This window comes from Vicia villosa, unplaced genomic scaffold, assembly GCF_029867415.1.
Source record: "Vicia villosa cultivar HV-30 ecotype Madison, WI unplaced genomic scaffold, Vvil1.0 ctg.003280F_1_1, whole genome shotgun sequence".
NCBI lineage: Eukaryota > Viridiplantae > Streptophyta > Magnoliopsida > Fabales > Fabaceae > Vicia > Vicia villosa.
In genome coordinates, this window is record NW_026706164.1 from 226,796 (window position 1) to 240,192 (window position 13,397).

Here is a 13,397-nt window from a genome sequence, read left to right on the forward strand (position 1 = left end):
CTCAGCTTCATTGAAAACTACATCTCCACTAATGATACACCTTCTGTTACATGGCTCAATGCACCATAGCCTATAAGCTTTGACTTCTTTAGGGTATCCCGTGAACATGCATCTTAGAGCTTTAGGTTTGACCTTATCTTTCCTAATGTGAGCATATGCTACACAACCAAATACTCTAAGTTTGTCGAGATCTGGTGGATGTCCCAACCAAACATCTTCAGGTGTCTTCATGTCTAACGCAATCAAAGGACATCTGTTTATCAAATATGTTGTTTTCGAAACAGCCTCTACCCAAAATACCTTCTTTAACTTAGCACGAGTCAACATGCATCTAACTCTTTCAATATTGGTTCGATTAAACCTTTCAGCCAAATCATTGTGTTGGGGAGTACCTGTATTAGTTATATGCCTGGTAATACCAGAGGCTGCACAAAAACTGTCAAATGCCTCATTGCAAAATTCAAGGCCAGTGTTAGTTCTCAACCTCTTGACCTTTCTGGCGATCTGATTTTCGACCAGAGTCTTCCAACTTTTGAAATTCTAAAAAGTTTCATCCTTAATATTTTGGATGAACACCCATAACTTTCTGGAATAATCATCAACTATGGATAGAAAATACTTTGCTCCTGAATGTAAGGGACACCTTGCAGGGCCCCAAAGATCAGCAAGGATGTAATCAAGGGTCCATGTGTTCTTTGTTTGTATTTATTGAACTTCACTCTACAAGATTTTTCAAGTACACATGGTTCACAAAACTTCAGCTTTTCGACTTTGTCTCCACCAAGCAGATTTTGTTTCCCCAGTTTGACCAGACCCCTTTCACTGACATGGTCCAATCTCATGTGCCAAATTTGTGTTTCCAACAAAGGTTTCATGGATGCAACATCTGCAAAACCACTTACAACTTCAGGCTCTAGGGTATACAAGCCTTGTTTCTTCACGCATCTCAAGACTTCCTTCGACCCTTTCATGACTCTTAGGATACTTTTATCTCCTTGAAAAATATATCCTTTCTTTTCAAATTCACCAAGAGAAATCAAATTCATCTTCAAATCAGGTACATACCTGACTTCAATCAACAAACTTATTGACTCATCATGGAGCTTGAATCTCACAGATCTAACACCTGCAATCTTGCAAGCTTTGTTGTTTCCCAATAATATAGATCCACCATCTTGATCACATACTTCCTTAAACAAGTCTTTATTTGGAGTCATGTGTCAAGTGCAACCTAAATCCATTATCCACTCCTTACTCGAGTTGCTTCTTGAAACCACAAGAACGTCAGATGAGTCGAAATCATCTTGAAAAATGGTTGTATTTCCATTATCCTTTCCTCCATGATCTTTTAGGAGTTTAGGAAATACCTTTCTTGTATGACCCTCCTTCTTATAGTGATAACATCGAATACCAGATGCATCACCATTATAATACTTCTGCTGACTTTTACCCTTCTTTTTGTCAAACTTGACATCTCTCTTTGTGAATTTTGCCTTAACCGACAGGCCTTCACCAGGCAAAGATGGTTGTGCTCCTTTCGTTTGTTCAAATCCTTAGAATACAAGGCTGATTGAACTTCTTCAAAGGTCAGAGACTCTCTTACATACAAGAGGGTTTCCTTGAAGTTAGCATGAGAATATGGTAAAGCTCACAACAACAACAACGCATGATCTTTATCATCGATATTGACATCGATATTTTCATGATTAAGAATCATATTGCTAAACATATCCAACTGATCAGCCAAGACTTTGTCTTCACTCATCTTGAATTAATACAGAGCTTGCTTCCAGTAGAGGTGATTGACCAATAATTGGTCATGTATAAACTTTGGAGTTTCACCCATAAACCTGGTGCCTTTGTATCCTTCGAAACCTGTGGAGAACCTTGTCACCAGGGCTCAACAAAATAGCGTTATGGACTTTCTCTATCATGGTCGTCTTCTCCCTCTCTATTAATGTAGCGTCCATGGTTGTGACTTCCTTCAACACTTCTAAACAACCCTGCTGAGTCAGTAGCGCTTTCATCTTCAAGCGCTACAGACCAAAATCGTTCACTCCTGTGAAATTTTTTATCTCATACTTTGTTGAAGAAATTATTCTCCACTCTCACCACACATATTTTTTTTGAAAACGATGTTAGAATAACAAAGTATAATCAGTTTCTTTATCGGTAAGAAACACACAAGGGTAAAAAAGAGGGAAGCAAGAAGAACACAATGAATTAGTTATAAACTGCTACTCTTTACTTTCTCTTTGAAACAAGATTACAAGTGTTACAGAAGAACAAATAATCCCTCTCACCCTAATTAGGATTCGCACTATGCAATGATGAGAGACTAGTATGTTATTTATAAGAAAACTAACACACTAAGCTAATGGGCTTCTTCACACAAGCTCATTACACAAGCTAACCTAGAGAACAAGCTAACTTAAACAATTTGACATAACAAATAGGCCCAATTCGACATGCTAACAATCCTAGCATACTTCGACTACATCATGAGAATAGACTTTGACGACATGCTATGAACCTGCTGAAATATCGAACCAAGAAGCTATCCTTTGACCATACTAGAGTTCGATCCAATATCTCACAAAAATTAATTAGAGTTTTAATTAATTTAAATAAATAAAAAAAGAACCGAAAGAACTATGAATCGAGTAAAAAACGAGTGTGCGCATAGATGAGAAAATAAAATAAGCATATCAAGTTTAACTACGCGCAATAAAGTTCTATATAACAATCAGGTTCATATCAAAATTGCAGTTAGAAATACTTACGTGAACGTGCGCAAAGCCGAAAAAAATTAAATGAGCACACCAAGATGACTTACGTGCATCGTAGTACCGTAAATAGTCTGGTGCAGGTTCAAACTTGAAAAATTTTTCCGCAGATTTTACACGCGATTGGAAAATTAATCAATCAGCCTGTCTATAAAATTGAAATTTTATTTTAAGCACAACAGAGTTAGTTTCCTGAAGTTTTTAGAAAAGTCGGGACAAAATTGGGATATGACAGCTATTTCACAACTGTCATTGGATGATATGCAAATTCCAAATGATTATGTCGCAACCACAATATCTTAATACCATGTGATTATATCGCAATCACAATATACAGAATGTGTTTCCATACAAGCTAGTTCAATTCACAATTGGATCATCGTTAACCATTCATGCCATCCGACACTATTTATAAATGGAACAATCCATCTATACCAACTAATCACTCATGGATACACATTGAGGCACCTATTACATTCGAGCATTTCAACCTAAGTTATTTACCATAACCTAAGTTATCTTTCTAATTCATTCCCCTAGTCACAAACCTAGGTTCATCCTCATTCATTATCATGTGTTTTACTCAATTATCATACAATCAACAAAATCAATTTAATCATGGCATGGTTTACAAAATACAAACGTATCTTAATATGGTTCATAAACACACATAATAGTCATCATCAATAGGACTTTTGAAATAAAGGTTCCTCATCAAGTAGGACTTTCGGAACAAAGTTTCCTTGCCAAAGGACTTTCAGAATAAAGGTTCCTCACTAATATCCAACCAATAATTGGAACACAAGCATACATGATAGTATAACATCACCAATCAAGTAATATTTGACATTCATATAAGGTTTCCTCACAAGTTCTTCAATTAAATTGCTAACTAAGCTTTAAGCGAACCTTTCATGCAACCTGCCTCAGCCTAAGCTAATCCGCTTACACGCCACATATTAAGTGCGCATCTGATCATTCTATGATGGGTTTAACCGGACCAAACAGGGAATTATAGTGGAATGCAAACATAGAAGCTCCATTATATTATAGCTCTCTGCGTTAGCTTTCCAACGCATCTGACTGCGTCTCATTTTCTAATTCGAATCACTCCTAGAAAAGGGTTTTTCTATAAAATTTTAACCTCTGATTCAAATAGGTTAAAACCTTAATTCGAATCAAACCTATTAGAGCTTAATTTCTCAGTTTTCTTTCGAAAAAAATCACCTATAAACCCATCATCTTTAACCTCTAACCATCCAAACCATATCCAATAATAATATAACATATTCAAGCATTTCATACCATGAAATTCATCATCCTACAAGGATATAAAGACAAATATGTTTTCCTCACTTCTTAACCTCATAACTCTATAACCATAACAATACAACTCATGTTATCAACATGTCATAACAAGCGAGGAACAACAACAACAACAACAACAACATATTTTCCTTGTATGATTTCTCAACATGAACTTAACATCAATCCAACGTCAACTTAGAGCCTTGAGGGAAGAGTCTTGAGAATAACAATTTAGAGTCGTTGCCATGACTTAAAAGCTTAGAGATGGTTTTGTTGGGATTTTGAGATGTTGGCCAATGTTATGAGTGTTGCTAGTGGCAATAAGAATAGTAATTTTTAGTCCGTCGAGAAGTCCCCTGAATTTGAGATTTTTAGGAGAAAACTAGCCGCTGATAGCTTGTGGTGAGAGGTCGAAATAAGTGTCTTCTGAAACAGATGCAGGAGAAATCACTTCATAACTTTCAGTTGGCTCTTGTGTGTTTGATTGATCTTCATCAACCATTAACAGTAGAAATTTTCATGTTGAGCATTTATGGTCAGGTATAAATTTCTCATCACAATTAAAGCACAAGCCTTGAGCCCGAAGTTCTTCTCTTTGAGTTGGTGTGATTCTTTTTATGGGAAAACGGTTTGGTGTTGGGTTTGATAAAGGTTGGGCTTGTGGCTTAGGAAGGGAAGTAGTGGTTGAGGGTAGTGTCCAGTGTTTTAGTGTAATGTTGTTCTGGATTGGTGGGGTAATTGGACGAGTTTTTTGCTTTGGTGAATTTGGTTTTGAAATATTTGAGCTTAGCTTCGATGAGTTTAGCCATGCCCATTGCTTGGGAAACTGAGTAGGGGTATAGAATGGTTAATTTATTACGAATTTTAAGAATTAAACCAGAAATAAAATAGTTGAGAAGGACATCATGTGGAAGCCCCGTGACTCAGTTACCCGATTTTTCAAAATTGGCTTGATATTCAAAGACAGTAACATGTTGTCTTAGATTAAAAAATTTGGGCTTGGTAATCCTCGTAGATTGAGGGCCCAAAGCAAAGTTCTAGGGCTCTTGCAAAGGATGGTCAATCTGCTAGTTCATGGTTTTGGAACATCTACTTATACCATCCTAAAGCATCTCTTTTCATGTAAAATGCTGCCATATAAAGACGATTTTCATAGAGAATATTATAAAAAGAAACAAATTATTCAGCCTAGAATAACCATTCTAAAGCATTGTTGCCATAAAAAAAAATGCTTAGTTCGATTTTAAGGGTTTGAAAAGATAGTTGTGTGGTCGTAAAACTTTAAGGGAATGATGGAAATATATATTGATTAGGGATATAATTTGGGGGAAAAGGGGATTCAAGTTACCACATACAAGTTTCAAAAGTTTGCTTTTAACATTGTTCAGATCTGCACTTCCTCTAAAAGCAGTCCCAAACAACAACATTTACACTACACACCATAATAACACACAAGGTTATGTAACAATACAAACCAGCAAAAGCCCAACACATGACACAATGAAAAGAAAGAAAACGAAACTAACCAAAAGGAGAAACAAACTCAGATCTGCAGCAATCGTTTGTGCCTCACATCATCTCGCCGGAACACCACCTCCAATCACTTGCCACTGCGCATCAAAGAACACCACTGCATAGAAACAAAAAATTTAACCAGTTCAATAGGAAACTCATGAGATAAGAAATACGAATATGGAATTGATTTTTTTTTTTAGATGGTAGTGGCCATAGATATGACGGAATAAGAGGGCGAGAAACAAGTTTTGAAATTTGAATAAAATGGGATGTTAGAGCATCCACATCCATACCACCCAATTTGGTGGTATAAATGGACCCCACTTAATATAATATATTATTTCACACTTCTCAATTATTTAAACCACTAATTAAAATTTGTAAATATCCATACTACCCATCTAAAAACTTAAAATGGGTCCCACTAATCACATAATATACACTAAAAAATTGAAAAGCACCGTAGCATTATTTGGATATGGTGGCAGGGGCGGTTCTATAGCCCGGGCACGCGCCCGGGCTCAACCCCTATTTTCTTTGTATTTTCCCTAATTTAATAACCAATTTTTAAATGGAACCAAGGGCAAAATTAGTAAAAATAAGGGTGTAAAAATTAAAACATATGAATACCCAATGGGCCAAACAGATCCAACCCAATCAATTATTTATGACTTAGAATAAAAATTAAAAAAAAAAAACTATTCCGTACAGTCTGCTCCTCTCTTTATGTGACTATTCATATTTCTTTCTCCCCCTCTACTGTCACTTCACCATTTCAACTTTCAATTCAAACAGCAAGTAGGAGCACGTTGGTTTGCAGCAACTAGCAGGAACAAGAATAAGTAATGTCTTTCTATTATTTTTTTCTTATTATAATAATTCTATTATTATATTATATATATTATATAGGTTATTCATACTTTATTAAATTTTTGTTCTTTAGATAGTTAGACTTACACGCAGTAGATTGTTCCAATTGGCAATTGCAATATAGGTTCTTTAGATAGTTACGCACAGGAGATTGTGCAATTGCAATATAGGTTCTTTAGATAGTTACACCGTACCGCAAATTATAATTGCAATTGCAGTATAGGATGTTCTTTAGATGTATTGCAAATGAATTATAAGTTTAAATTTTTATTATTTTTAAATTGTTTGTTCATTGAACTCATAAGACAATTTTAAATTATTATTAACTTATTATATATTTTTTATATCATAGTAAAATAGTTTAATTCTTTTTTAGAATCTAATACTTATATTTTAATTCTTTCAAAGGTTTTGGTTAATTTAATAGGTCATTCATAATAGTAAAATTCTCTTGTAATTTTTTTGTAAAGATCTATTTATTTTATTTAATTAGTCGGTCTTGTCTATTTGTGTGTTACAAATTATTTATCTAAAAATTCTTTTCACTGAATCATTAAATTTCAGAGATGAGGAGGTTTTTGGTTCCTAGAACAAGTATTGAGAAAGTGAATGTTAAGCAATCGGAAGCCGAAGTAGAAGAAACACCCCCTAATGTGGCCAACGAGTTTAATCCAAATGAGATTGTGCGTGATCCAGGATGTAGGAAACAAATTCACGAGTATGCTCCTGATATTCAAGACCAAGTGAGGAGGGCATATATATTGAAGGGTCCAACGCAACCAGATTTAGCAAGATTTCCTCGTACTCAATTTGGGAAGTCTTCAAGAGCATTTTGTAAAGCTTGGTATAAGAGTTATACATGGATTGAATACAGTGAGTCAAAGGATGCAACTTATTGTTTCTATTGCTTTCTCTTTAAGCCTCCCGGGAGGGCCGAACACTTTGGTTATGAAGTCTTCAACAAAGACGGATTTAAAGATTGGAAGCATGCATCTAAAGCCTTTAAAGATCATATTGGTAGTCATGATAGTAAGCACAACTCATGTATGAAGCACTATGATGATTATAATAATCAAAGACAAAGTGTGACAAGTATCTTTGCTAGAGCAACTAGGGAATCAGAAGAATTGTATAAGATCCGTTTGACTTGTTCTTTAGATTGTACTAGATATCTCATAGCACAAGGCATTGCTTTCCGTGGCCATGATGAAAGCTCTACTTCTCTAAACAAGGGAAATTTTAGAGAGATGGTGGATTGGGTAAAATCTAATGATGAAAAAGTAAGAGATGCTTTTGATCATGGTCCAAAAAATTGCACAATGACTTCCGGTGACATTCAAAAGGAGCTTGCAATGTGTTGTGCACATGAAGTCACCAAGGTGATTATGGAAGAGCTTGGTGATAGACAATTCTCTGTGCTTATTGACGAGTCACGTGATATATCTGTCAAAGAACAAATGGCGGTGATGTTGAGGTTAGTACAATGAGCTTGTTATTGAAACTATTACAATTATTAACTTAAACTTTTTATTTCATTCAAATATAACATAGATGAATACATTTGAATTTTTATTTATCTTTCTAGGTTCTTGAACGACAAAGGGAAAGTTGTGGAACGATTTATTGCTCTACATCATGTCAAATATACTACATCTGAGGCACTAAAGGATGCTCTTTATGGTATTCTCGATCGCCACACGTTATCTATTTCAAGGATACGAGGGCAAGGATATGATGGGGCTTCAAATATGAGAGGTGAGTTTAATGGTTTACAAAGAAAGATTCTAGATGAAAACCCTTATGCTTTCTATGTCCATTGTTATGCTCACCGTTTGCAATTGGTGGTTGTGTCCGTTGCTAGTAGTTGCTCATCTATTCATGATTTCTTTGAGTACATCTCCTTGATTGTAACCACAACAAGTGCATCTTGCAAGAGAAATGATGCTTTGAAGGAGGCACAACACCGAGAAATTTTGAATAGACTTGAGAGTGGTGAGATATCTCAAGGAAAGGGCTTGCACCAATCATCTAGTCTTGCTAGACCCGGAGATACTAGATGGGGTTCACATTATACTACCTTGATTCGTTTGGATCAGATGTGGTCCTCCGTGTTAGAGGTGCTTAGTATTGTTGATGAAGATGGACGTGGACCATCCCAAGCGGCGGGTTTGATAGAAAAAATGGAGAGCTTTAAATTTGCTTTCATTTTGAAGTTTATGTTAAAGTTGTTTGGTATCACAAATGAACTTTCAAAAATCTTGCAAACAAAAGATCTTAATATTGTGCTCGCTATGGAATTAGTTGATGATGTTAAAGCTCGGTTGGCTACATTGAGAGAGAGTGGTTGGGATGATTTATTTATTGATGTCCAAGAATTTTGTTTTGCTCAAAGTATTCCGGTGCCAAATATGGATGAAGAAATACCAGTTCGGGGACGTTCAAGAAGAGAAGGGAGGACTGTCACTAATCTTCACCATTACCGTGCAGAGATTTTTTATGTTGCTATTGACAAAATATGTGTGGAGATGGATCACCGGTTTTGTGAAGGAAGTAATGTTGTGCTGGATTGCTTCTCATGTCTTGACCCCAAGAACTCTTTTTCCAAGTTTGATGTTGATAAGCTTGCTCATCTTGCTAATATTTATCATGTAGACTTTTCTGATGATGACCGTGGAACAATAAGGGAGCAACTTGAGACTTATGTACATCAAATGAAAAGGCATGCTTCCTTTACTTCTTGTGAAGATGTTCAAAGTTTGGCTATGAAGATGGTTCAAACTGAGAAACATTTGGTATTTCCATTGGTCTACAAGCTCATTGAGTTGGCTTTGATATTGCCGGTGTCAACAGCATCCGTTGAAAGAGCTTTTTCAGCAATGAAGATTATCAAGTCTAATTTGCGCAACAAGATCAACGATGTGTGGTTCAATGACTTGATGATATGTTACACCGAGCGGGAGATATTCAAGACACTTAAAGATGTTGATATTATTCGAACATTCACCGCAAAGAAGTCTCGGAGAGGGCATTTACCTCTTAATTTTATTTAGCACACTATTCGCATGTTAAGTTTCATCTCTTTTATGTAGCACACTTTATGACTATTTATATAAAGTTCAGTTAATTTTTTTGCCCAGGCTACATAATATTTCTGGCTCCGCCACTGTATGGTGGTTATGTAATACTACACCATTTGCATTCAATTATCCATACTATTATGACACAAGTGGTACATGTGGCAAATACCACCCCCTATATTTATGCTCTTAGTAGCTTTGGTTGTACCACTTGGACAAACCTTAACTTATCATTGGTCAAGACTTGTGTATTAGTCAATTACCAAAAAAAAACATGATGTAGGGTAAATTATATTTGTTAAAAAAAAGGTAAATTAGGGTATTAATAAGCATGTTTTAATGATATGAGATGTGAAAAAAAGGAAATAGCAAAATGGTGAGTAAATATAGGATTTTTTTTTACAGTTTTGCCTGTGGTCTTGTTTTTATTGTGTTGCAAGCTCTAAGGTGGTATGATGAAGGTGAGGCTGATGATTAACCTCTGTAAGATGAACTACAAACTCCAAAATTTTGCAAAATTATATCCAAGCCAAATATAACGTCTCTATACATTTGTCACGAATTTTGCAAGAGTTAACCTGGAGCTAAATATACGGTGGGATTGGTCCCTCTTAGATTAGTCGGTCGCAAGGCCGGATACTAAAATTTAAAATTAAAAATAAAAAAAAAAACTTGGAGCTAAATATAACACCTCTATACAATACTCACGGCTAATCCTAACATATGTTACTGACCTTATTGTATTAACTAACCATTGGTTAGGATTTCAAAATTTGGAAGAAGTACTTTCATTCTTCTTGAGTAAATTGTCGTTTTTGTACTTGATTCAGCATTTTGGACAAAGATTATTGTGTGAGATAATCTATATCAAAATAGATTGTAGTTTACATGTTTCAATTTCAGACCATTTATGAATGCTACATGAACTTATTGTACTATTTTTACTAGTCTTCAATCTTATTTTCACATTTCTATGTTTTCTTCTTATGGATGAATGCATATAAGGATTTGACCAAGCTACTTGAAATGTGAGCTAATTTCATTTGAAATTTAACAATCTACTTGAAGTTTTGCTGAATTATGAGTTGAGCCCCTTCAACTAGTCTTTTTATCACTTCACTAGCATGCAGAATTTCCTTGATGAGACCAACACCTTCACCAGCATACATACACATACTCTCGAGATCTCCTGTACTTGTCGAGTTTGGGACTGTACCGGCAAAGCGACGTATATCTTTCTCCTGAAGGACGACAAAAAGTATAATCAAATACAGTAAACTACAAAGATGGTTCCATTAGATAAAGAAATGCAAACTGAAACTGTACCACGCCGTGAATTGTTGAATGGCCAATGACAGATTGGTTTGCTTCATTTTCATGGGCTGGAAGGGATTTCCACTCCTTGAAGAAGGGTGTCTGCAGGACACGATGAGGTGCGTCGGGCCATCTTGCCCTGCCAAATACGCCTGTGTACTCAGTTTCATTGAGTTCAATTAACTTTCTTTTGTATATAGGATGAGCGTAGCTTTCCTCCGTTGCGAGAAACCTGGAAACAAGACCATTTGCATGAACATTAGTGATGCAAACAATTCCAATTCAAATTGAGTTTGTCTAAACATGGTCTCAATCAAGTGAATCCAATCTTAGTTTCAATACCTAGTGCCTAGACAGACGCCTTGAGCACCAAGTGCTAGAGCAGCGACATAACCACGAGCGTCTACAATTGCTCCAGCTGCGATAACAGGTATATCACGGTCGCCAACAAGATCGACCACCCTTGGTACCAATGAAATTAAACTATCCTGCAATAAAATTAAGGGAGGAATACTACCATTTGTTATCATTAGCTTACAGATATTGTAATCAGAATTGTAACAGGCCTCATTTCAAAAATAATTGTAACCGGAGTTTTTTTTTCACTATAGGTATGGGGAAAAAAATATACTAAACTCATAATTTATGACAGAAAAACATCAAAGATGAAGTTTTGCTTTTTAATTCACAACTTCGTCAAAAAATAGGCATTGAATACTATAATCTGAAACATATGTTGTAGTCAATCTGTAGGTATTGTGTAAGTCATTAACAACATTACTCAAGAATAGTAAAAACCACTAGAAAGTAATGAAAAACAAAATATAAGCAATTTTTCTACCATCTTGTGCTTGAATTGACACAATAAATTAACAACTATTCTTATTTATCACAACTAAGATAGCTATGTACCTATGTAGCACTAACACTACAAGTTAAAAGTGGGTCCGAATGTCCAACACTCATATGGCACTGACATATGTGCTTACATTCAATATTTTTTTATCTTTTCCAGTTATAATCAAAGTCCATGTGTTGTGTTAGTATCAGGCAATGTCGTCTCAAGTTTTTGGAGGCCTCGTGCGATAGCCCGTCTTGCACAACCTCAAAGACAGCCCTGGATTCGTGTCCAGTGTTTGTCTCCATATGAGTGATTTAGGGATTTATACTTAAAAACATATACATACATCAAAACCTTGGCATGCATCAAAACCATGACAGAGATGCATACCTGACCAATAACATGACCACCAGCCTCACGTCCTTGTACGATGATTCCATCGACACCTGCATCAATTGCCAGTTTTGCGCTTTCAATACTCCCAACCTATAACAGAATCACAAAACACAATTAACTGGTCCGATTCCAAACAGAATAAAAAAAACCCCTAAATATGCAGCACTAAACTAAAATTAGAAATGGGTGGCATAAGAAAAAACTGACTTGTGGAACAATTTTGACCCCAGCTGAATGAGCCTTGGCAACCAATTCAGGTGTACAATCACCCCAATAAGTTTGCAAGACTGCAACTTTTTCATCAAGAATAGCCTTTAAATTCTCCTCATGAGGAAAAGCTAGAACCAAACCAACCCCAAAGGGTTTATCAGTTAATGTCCTGGTTTTTTTTATGAGCTCCCTCAAGTAATCCGGGGATTCCTGATAGAACATAAAACTCAATCATTTATAATACTGCAAAATCAGAGTGTTGAAATGATAAGGAAATTACCCAATCAGGAGCTCTGAGTAGGCCAAGAGCACCAGCATTGGCAACAGCAGCAACAAGTTGAGGACCAGAGATATCAGGACCTAATGGTGCCTGAACTATGCCATATTCGAAACCCAATATTCCTCTCCAACCCATGTTGAAAGCCTCTCTCTAAAATTGGATGTGGATGATGAACCACTTTGCACGTGCCAAGTATTTTACACGCGTGTGTTGTTGGCAGCTAGAAGTATACTAGTAGTTCTCGTCGACTTAACGTGAGCAAAGACGTACTTGTGTTGTTATTGTACTCTGAACCTGACATGTAATTATGCAACACGGAATGAACCTAACATGATTTGATAATATTTTAAGATTACACAATGATTGTTTGTTATGTCCTACCCCGAATAACACCGGTTCTATAAGAAACGGAGGGTTGGTCGTGGATGTGGACTTGCGATCCGAGATCCAAAACAAACCAATGGTCCATTCTACGAATGGATGGTGAGCACACTAAAAACTTGAATTTGTCATTTTCATATATTTATCTTTGAACTATTTTAAATGCACAAAGTAATTCATAAGTGAGTCATCCATTCCATATTTATTAAATAAATTGTATGAAGATACATATACGAAATCACCAAAAAATTATAAAGATGCATTCTCGGATTAATCTTTAAAAATACTTTGTGTTTCAGCTTCACAGGTGAATCATCCACCCCAAATGCTTTTAGGAGTTACTCCGGAGATGCAACTCCGTAATTTTTCTAGAGTGATTGTTTAAATGTATCTTCGAAAGCATTTGCAATATTCAAGCA

General features: G+C 35.8%; 2 protein-coding genes across 2 annotated transcripts; one reads left to right on the forward strand and one right to left on the reverse strand.

Annotated features, from left to right (window-relative positions):
• Positions 1 to 7,045: 7,045 nt before the first annotated feature.
• On the forward strand, positions 7,046 to 9,605 carry LOC131640718 (uncharacterized). Its single transcript, XM_058911104.1, has 2 exons — positions 7,046 to 7,953; positions 8,065 to 9,605. Exons 1-2 carry the CDS (start codon positions 7,046 to 7,048, stop codon positions 9,527 to 9,529), a joined length of 2,373 nt encoding a protein of 790 aa, XP_058767087.1. The 3' UTR covers positions 9,530 to 9,605.
• Positions 9,606 to 9,985: 380 nt separating this feature from the next.
• Positions 9,986 to 13,006, reverse strand: LOC131640719 (uncharacterized). Its single transcript, XM_058911105.1, has 6 exons — positions 12,598 to 13,006; positions 12,315 to 12,527; positions 12,102 to 12,197; positions 11,213 to 11,358; positions 10,883 to 11,102; positions 9,986 to 10,797 (listed from the first exon to the last, which is right to left on the reverse strand). The coding sequence occupies exons 1-6, from the start codon at positions 12,730 to 12,732 to the stop codon at positions 10,615 to 10,617; spliced, it is 993 nt and encodes a 330-aa protein (XP_058767088.1). The 5' UTR covers positions 12,733 to 13,006; the 3' UTR covers positions 9,986 to 10,614.
• Positions 13,007 to 13,397: the final 391 nt, after the last annotated feature.